General features: G+C 31.3%; 1 protein-coding gene across 1 annotated transcript; it reads right to left on the reverse strand.

Annotated features, from left to right (window-relative positions):
- Positions 1-91: 91 nt before the first annotated feature.
- Positions 92-5,197, reverse strand: LOC106766873 (fatty acid amide hydrolase). The gene is made up of 20 exons (XM_014651647.2): positions 4,871-5,197; positions 4,498-4,607; positions 4,282-4,342; positions 3,908-4,095; positions 3,609-3,738; positions 3,323-3,400; positions 3,070-3,217; positions 2,842-2,954; positions 2,581-2,656; positions 2,425-2,496; positions 2,291-2,342; positions 2,056-2,127; positions 1,869-1,949; positions 1,418-1,518; positions 1,236-1,328; positions 1,052-1,120; positions 904-968; positions 760-821; positions 510-605; positions 92-389 (listed from the first exon to the last, which is right to left on the reverse strand). The coding sequence occupies exons 1-20, from the start codon at positions 4,968-4,970 to the stop codon at positions 327-329; spliced, it is 1,830 nt and encodes a 609-aa protein (XP_014507133.1). The 5' UTR covers positions 4,971-5,197; the 3' UTR covers positions 92-326.
- Between the last annotated feature and the right edge of the window lie 3,863 nt (positions 5,198-9,060).

Genomic DNA, 9,060 nt, shown 5'->3' on the forward strand with positions numbered 1-9,060 from the left:
TCTAGTTTTACATACTTTTGCAACACAGTTCAATTTTTCTGTGATTCAACATCATGAAATTCAAAAACTTGTTACAAAATAACATTACTCATCAAATAAAAACATGTAATGTCCCATATAAAATATCAGAAATTATTCTGTTAAATTCTCATTCTTCATGATTACACAAATAGCAACCAACGAAGACTAATAAATAGTAGACATTGAACTATGCTTTTGAACGATATGACAGAACCTTGCCATCACGTGCATGAATGAACTGTGTTAACTGCAAAAAGATAAAGGAAGAAAGAGAGCATGCTTCCTTCTTACTTGCCTGACCCCATTTAATATTTTCTCAGCAGATCATAAAAAATCTTCGGCTTTCTGTATTTTGACAGGCAAATGGTCTGAGAATACAGCAGCATCATCATGTTAGTACTCAAATTTGGACCACTAGGATGAAAAAAGTATTGTGTGTTTCACATGCATTGTTATGTAGCAATGGCTACACTCAGGAATTTCATTACCTGCATTGAAAATGCCAAGTGGATCAGTGTTGCTTCTGCCCAAGGCCTTCCTATAAACTGAAGGCCAATAGGCAAACCTAGCTTGTCGTATCCAACCTGTGATGAAAGGATGATAGGGTTATCATTGAAGCTGAGCTCTTAAAGAATAAAAAGAAAATGATTTAATTAAGTTTTTAGTTTCAGAATATTTCATAACTGGGATTTTGAAGAATGTAAAGTAGCATTAGGTACACAGAGAATGTGATCATACCGCAACTGTCACAGCAGGAAGTCCGAGGAAGTTTCCTGATATAGAATACCTAACAAGTGCAGCTGAAATTGTGGGGAATGTTACATATTATTGTAAGCATATGGGTAGGTATGCAACCGACAACGTAGTCTAGTTCATTTATACCTCCATTTATGTAGTCTAGTTCACCAGTCTTCAGTGCATCATCTTGAATCGAGTATGCAGTCACACTGTAATAAATATTAGGTAGTGTGTTAGTTACCTAAGACAAAATTGCTACCAAATAAAGGCACTGTGAGAAATCAACACAAACCCTGTTGTTGGTGACACAATCACATCTGCCTTAGCAAATATTTTCTTGTGAAACTTTGCCTGCCGATTCCTGATCATAATTTAATAAAACCATGTAACACTCTAAAATGCTGTTTGTAGTCATTAAACTTTTGATAAATTTCGTACCATTTATTAAGAAAACCAGATAATGAGACATAACTAACCTCAACTTTTGAGCTTTAATGTACTCCTTGCTACTGAAAGAACCATAGACAGAAAGTGCTACCCTTGCGTCCCATCCTAATTCTGCAACATGCCTTTGGTAATAATTTAGTAATGTCAGCAATCAACCCCTCTCAATCAAAAATGAAGAAAAAAATTAAATCAAGGGTTTTGTATGACTTACTTCTCTCCAAAAGAATCAAACCAAGTGGAACACTCTGATCCAATTGTTAAGTAATGTGCCAGGCGCATTGCTTCTATGTCTGGTAAAGTGACATCTATTGTCTTGTATGTTTAAAATAAGGTTAGTTATTCAGTAATCACTGTTCTATTTCATAATGAAATGTTCAATAACTGTGGGGATTTTCTGCTCAAAACAGTTCGTTTTTTCAACTTCTAACAGGAGTTTAAAGTATTAATTTTGTTTTTTCACCCAAATAATACACTTGAATTTAAAATTTACTCAGATAGTATTTTGTATCCAATTCTTACAAAGATAATATGTTCTTTTTATTGACTTCAGTTATTCAGAAACCGAATTCTGATCTGAGAAAGAAACTGTGTTATCTATGTAAATATTTGAGACAATACAAGTGTACTATTTGGGTGAAATTTTGTGTTATATTCTGCAGTACCTTCCAACCATAGTAATCCTGAAGTTCGGTCAATGCCTGGGTGCAGCATAATCTGACTTCGTCACTGCAATCGTCAAACCACTAATTGATAGAATTAGTGGTTAAAGATAGTAAATGATGTTATGCCAACCTACTCATATGGGAGTGAATAGTCCAAATATTCAAGATAGGGAAACATGCTTCAGACCTTATCATACTTTGCCAATTTGATGTCACGTATGGACTTTGAGAAGGACAGTAGTGGTAGATTTATCTTGGTCTAGGGCATTGCACAAAACATTATCAGAAGTTTAAGAAGATTAGTAGCAGGTGAACATTACCAGTTCTTTGAACATCATTAGCAATGTGAAAACTGAGACATAGAAAGGAGTCATTTGAAAAGTTAACAATTTGGATTTTGAGAATAAGAAAAAAGTCCTTACAAGTATACCAGAGGGCTGTTCTGATGGAATTTCTCCACTAATAGCTGCATAACTGTAAATATTGAAATATTAGAAACTGTGAAACCAATCTTGGAACTTGTTGAAGAAAGAAAATCATAGAAAGTGCAACTAACGTGATCAATGCATCCTCAACAGTGCCTGCCAGTATTCCAACCATCCCAACTGTCCAGTTTAGGGGAAGAACTCTGAATGTAGTGCAACATAAATCTTTTAAATCATCACAATCCTCCCAATTTATTAAAAAATGACAACAAATTTTGCACACCCACCCGGAATGAGGTACGCGATCAAAAGTTGGTTTTAGACCAACAACACCACAAAGTGCTGCAGGCATCCTCACAGAACCTGAACAAGTATGCCAATAGAACGTTATTTCACCACTCATGTTGTCTATTGAAATCTCATATACCTAGTGATATGGATCTGTCTAGTATATTCAGATAACTTTGGCTATTACATGAATATGTGAAATGCATATGAGCAATAATGAATGATTATTTCTTTGATCTTTCATAATTCATATTAAATACCTCCCCCATCAACACCAAGGGCAACTGGGCACAACCCTGCAGATACCACAGCAGCAGATCCACTAGAAGAACCTCCTGCAATCTTGTTGGCATCATATGGGTTTCTAGCAGCCCTATGGAAGTAATAAAACCACATATCTTGTCAGCAACGACTTTTGTGCAAATTCATTAATGTATAGCTCTCAGAAATCAAAAAAGATGTCTTATTTCTCATTGTCACTTTCTTACCCATAATGTGGATTGATACCACTTGTTCCAACCCCAAGTTCATGCATATTAGTCTTCCCAACAAGTATGGCACCACACAATCTCAGACGCTTAACACAGCAAGCATCATCTATACAAGACCTTTCCTTTTGCAACCACTTTGTACCTCCTAGAGAACGCATTTTTAGATACCCAAGTGAAAATGAGATCAACCGCTAAAACAACTGAAATTCAAACATAACATGTTAGTGAAAAGAAAAATACTTTGCTCTACCTGTGGTTGGATATGGCAAACAATCTATTTCATCCTTGACTGCAACAGGAATTCCGTCTAGGACAGAGATAGGTTCCCCTGGAAAAACAACATGCACCATAACTTTTTTTGGGAACAAAGGTATATTATATACACCATTCTTCTGAATTTCAATAGGACATGAAAACCATTTAGCTTCATTAGTTTCAACTTATAATAACACCACCATCAGATTAAGTCATCTAAAGATCAATCGAAAGAGAACCGTTACCCTTTGGGATTGACACTTTAAATTGTTATGTAGTACCTTTCTGATATCTGAGAGTTGATTCATCTGCCTGTCTTCGTATATCCTCCGGATTGTAGTTAATGAAGAATCCCATCGAGAGTGGAGCCTTTGAAGATTCATCAACAGCAGCTATAAATCGTTCTGCAACCTTTGCAAATGAAGGGCGTGTTATGAAACGAAACAACCTTGCATAAATGTTTATTCTAAGTGATATTTTGAATGACAGAACTTTATGCAGGGTGGTGTTGATGAGTTAACAGAACAGTGATAACATGAGAACAGGTAAAAAGAATATGAATATGTAAGTGATGAAATACCGCTCGTGGTGTTATAGCTTCCGAACTGTAGGCTTTGTAATAATCCATAATGGTCCAACGAGAGAAAGAAGTGTTTGCTTCATTTTGTGCTTTTTCTGAAGATGTTGGTAAGCACTCTATTGCAAGTTGAACTTGCTCTTGTGGCGTTAAACCAGAATCTAAGCTTTTGACTTCTTGTTCTTTGTGGTCTGCAAGAATAAACAGATATGAGGCCCCTTTCATTCAAGAAAAACCAGAGAAAATTTTGTGATTTTAAGATAAAACAAACATCTAAGAAAAAAAGAACAACATGCCAATGTGGTTCGTGATAGCTGCAATCAAGCAATATCCATGTTCACACCATCATGCAGGTAACCAAGTGGAAAATAACAAACCTTCAAAATGGTGTGCGGGAACATAGAGAGGCGACTCTTCTAACTCTGCATTTGTAATAAGCTGCAAAAAAGTAGCCATGAATTGAAAAATGAAAAATGAAAAATGAAAAATTGCTATTTAAGTGAAATCCAAACCAGTAGGAAGTGATACTACAGTACACAAAGAAGAGGGATTTCATGAAAATGGAATAGATAGACCATGGACCAAGAACTTACCGTGTGAATAAGATTGTTACCCTTCAGTATATATAGTAGCAAGGTTCCAAATATTCGAGACTCCAAGAACCAAGTGAAAACCTTGACCAAGATCCCAGTCATACGAGGAGCTGACATAAATTGAAGTAATGATGACTACCAACTACCAAGATTTTTGGCTACAGAGATTCTGATATAAACATTTAATTCTAAACCAGATAAACCGTTTTGAAGCTTGAACATATTTCACTATGAACTAACACACATATTCATGTCTTCTCGATGCCAGAGATTGAAAAGAAAGTGATTTGCAAAAAATCATTTCAAGAAATGATTCCTGTGACACCAAAATGAACATAAAGAGAAAAATTGAGAAAGTGAGTGAATTATGAACCTTTGACATTGGCTTGGAGATAGACTTCAGTGCTATCAGAAGCCAAGTTGACATCTTTAACAGGCTTATAAACCACACCCCTAGTTTTGAACAGAGCCATTAAAACTGTTTTCTATGGAAGATGGGCAAAAGTGATTACATGATTACATGTTATAGTAGTTGGTTGCATGGCGGAGATAGCAAGAAGTACGACACATTAATTCAAACTTGTTTTGATCACATATCTTAATTGGCATGACAACTCCAACAAGCAAGTCACTTTCACCATTGAATTCGATCAAGCTTTTTTTATGAAAAAAACTAAGTGCTCAACATTGTATTCTTCCTCCTCCACTTTATGCTTTCAAATTCCAAAGCCTTTCTTAGTAGTTTCTGTCACTATGCAGAAAATGTCAAACAATTCACACTGCCTCTTTTCTCTCTATAGCTTAACTTTCTTTTGTTTATAACTTCTATTTTATTATTAATTTTTGTTTCCACTTCTTTTCTTGTAAAAGATAGGTTAGAATAAATTATCCTTTTCATACATTAAAATTAATTTATGTACAATTAAAAAAAATCCATGTAAATTAATTTATATGTAATTTATTTTATATAATGTAATAGCATTAAGTGGAAGAATATTATTAAATGTCATTTATAAATTTAAATAAATACGTTTATAACATTAAGTATTAACTATCAGGAATAGGGATGGCAACGGGTCGGTCGGATACGGATAGTGTCTATCCGCAACCCGACCCGCTGGATAAAAATGTACCCGTCACTCGATCTGTTATTCGTCGGGTACCCATTTAGAACAAACCCGCCGGGTATTTTAAAACCCGCGGGTACCCACGAATCCGCAAAAAATAAAAAAAAAAATATTTTATACATTTTAAAATAAAATTTAAATAAAATTACAAAAAATTTATATAATATAGTATAAAATAAATTAAATAAAAATTAAAGTTTAATTTTAATTAAATTTTACCTAATAAAATATAATTTTATTTTATTTTTAATTAAATTTAATTAAAATATATATAAATTAATTTTTTTTATTATTTTTTTCGGGTAATGGGTATCCGCGGGTCGAGTAATATACTATTCGTATCCGACCCGTTTAGAAGCAGGTATTAAAATACCCGCTACCCGTTACCTGCAGATAGTAAATATCTGCGGATAATAACTACACGTCGTAGATTTTACCTGCAGATACACGGATTTTTTTACCATCCCTAATCAGGAATTAGTTTACTATGAATTAATGTATGTCCAACAATTTCGGTGATTTAAAACCTTGGCAGACAGTCATGCAGCTTTTGAAAATCATTTGATGTGGGGCAGAAAATGATAAGTTGAAATTAAATGTTCTTAAATCTGAAATCCGAATAAAAAAAACAAACCGTTTTCTATTGTTCACACTTCATAAAACCTTCACCTAAGAAAAATTGTATGAGATCAAAATTTATCCTTTAATAGTATATATATTAATTATTAGTGTGTAAAGATGAAATAAGTTTAAATTCAATTTTTTAATATTGTATTAAATTATATTAAAATATATTTTAGGAAAATACGTTATCAGTTAGGATTATTGTTTCACCACCTATTAAAACATCTATAGATATTTAATATTCCATTTAATATGTATGTGTTTTATCATGAACAAAATTAGTTGAATATTCTCCACATTATTCAATAAATTAAGACTAAATTACATTATATAAATAATGCGAAATTTATTATACAAATTAAGTTAAATTTATAGTCTTCCTTTTTGTAATTAGAATGGAAAAAATAAGATAAATGTTTCTTAAAAAAAACAAAAATATAATTTTAAAAGAAAATCATTTTATCAACTATGCTTGACACTGATTATGTGTGGAAAGAAAATTTCATTGTATTCAATTATTTTTTTAGTTTGAGAGTGACTTGTTTATGTTATTAATACTTAATCATGTTCAATTTTGTAAATTAGTTAAAATTAAATTAGTTAATTAAGCAATTATATTATAAAAGAATTGCATGTGCTTGAAGAATTTTTCTAAAGTTTTTTGATTTAGTTTTTCCAAAAACTTAAATGTATAAATTTAACAAGAGAAAGAATAATTTATTTAATAAGATTACTTAGATACATAACATTTTTCCATTCATTTCATACTATCCTTTGTTATTTTAAAAAGAATATAAAAAATTACTTTTGCTTTTTTTTTGTATTTTTGAAAGAATACAAAAATTTAATAAGAGAGAAAATAATTTATTCAATAATAATACTTTGATATACACAAAACTTTTACATTTATTTACTTTTTACTTTCTTCATTTTTTCTTATTTTTTTTATTTTCTTGAAAAGTTATGAAAGTTTACTTTTTTTAAAAACCATTTTATCTTATTTTGTTAAATGTGTTAAAATGAATTTTAAGATGTGGTTTTATCTTACTCAAAGTGTATCATTCATTTATTCCTCTAATTTATACGTATAGTTTTGTAATTGGTTGGGAGCATGGAAGAAGTGTGAGTTTCCTTATGCAGACGTTAGGGATACATCATTTCTTGATATGACGCATAACAACTCAACTTTTTTTCAATTTCGAAATTGGAATTAAAGAAAGAAAACTTAGCCCTCTGACTCAATATTTTACTCACTAATGCAACACACCAAACTTAGGTCATTGGACCATTTTACCAATTGGAAAGTTTCTGTCTTTTTTCATCGTATCACTTTCTTTTGTTCTAAATTGTGTCTTTTTGGCGTCATTTAATAACCTTGTTCATTAAAAATTCTGGCTGGGAATTGAATTTCATTAATTTAGATCTTTCTGGTTGGTAAGCATGTGATTTCTTTCAACTGCAATGGGGACTCTTAATGACAACATAAACCTAATTCATGTACGAATGGTTTCGATTTCATGAGAAGTTTCTCTGAGAGGGAACCTTTCCAAACGGTTGAATTATTCTTAATTTTAAAAATAAGGGAAAACTAGTTTATATGGTAAATCATAATCCAAGAGAGGAGAAAATAAAGAGGGCAAAATTAGTTTAAATGAAATTTAATTTAGTATGTAAATGGATTAAAAGATATAATAATAATAATAAAAATTCATTTATAATTTAATGTTGCAAATTTAATTTAGTGTCAAGATTGACATTACTGCTTGATTACAAAACGGTTATGTATGAAGTTTTACAACAATGCATAATTGTCATGTGTTTTCAAGAACTAAATTTGTTAAACTACTCTTCTAAAATATACTTCAAAAATCATTCAATTTTTTTTTAGATAAATAAAGAATCACGCAAGTATTTATGGCCTATTACTTAACCTTTATTATCAATGTTTTATTTTGAAGAACATCTCATACTATTCTTTATAATTTATATTTTGACTTCATTTTTTATAATTTATATTTGCGTAATACACACACATATGATACATCCAATCTTTATTTTCTTTATAGATGTGGCAACGTTCACTACATTCTTTTATTTTGTTCTGATCTTTACGAATTTTATTTTAAAAAAGTTATAAATTATCTATCTAGAAGCCCGATAGAAAAAATAAAATGAAAAACTTAAAAAGTATTTGTAATTGAATGAAAGATGATTTAATTTCATTCAATTTAATTAGACAGCATTTGTATAAACGAAATAGCTTATATGAATATTTTAGATAACCATGCTTAGCTTTTTTTCCTTCTTATATTCTAGACGAAGTAAAATAAACCTGCTTTATTTAATAGAGAGGAAAAAATATGTTGAAAAAAATACGTCTATAAAATGAAGATAAATAAAAATTAAAAATATTTGGTCGAAAGATATAAAAATGAGACATAGAAAATGATAAACAAAAATAAATAAGAATAATACTATAATCCTACTATTATTTTTAAATTTCTTTTCTCTCGCTCTCCCATCCTGTCGATAAAACAAAGATATAATGAACCACGGGCCTAACCTAACTACCCAGTATTTATCGGTACACTAGTTAATAAAATGTCTGTTGCGATAATTAATGAAAGATGTTTATTATATTGAATAATTATGCTATCAAAATTAGAGCTGTCAAAGAGGCCCTATAATAGGCCTTGGCCCTAGCCCATCTGGGTTGGGGCCAAAAAAGCCCATAAGACCAAAAATGCCCCTTATTAAAAAAGCCTCCAGGGCTAAAAAGCCCCAAAGCCCTGTGGGTCAGGGCCAGCCCATG

This window comes from Vigna radiata, chromosome 7, assembly GCF_000741045.1.
Source record: "Vigna radiata var. radiata cultivar VC1973A chromosome 7, Vradiata_ver6, whole genome shotgun sequence".
Classification (NCBI taxonomy): Eukaryota; Viridiplantae; Streptophyta; class Magnoliopsida; order Fabales; family Fabaceae; genus Vigna; species Vigna radiata.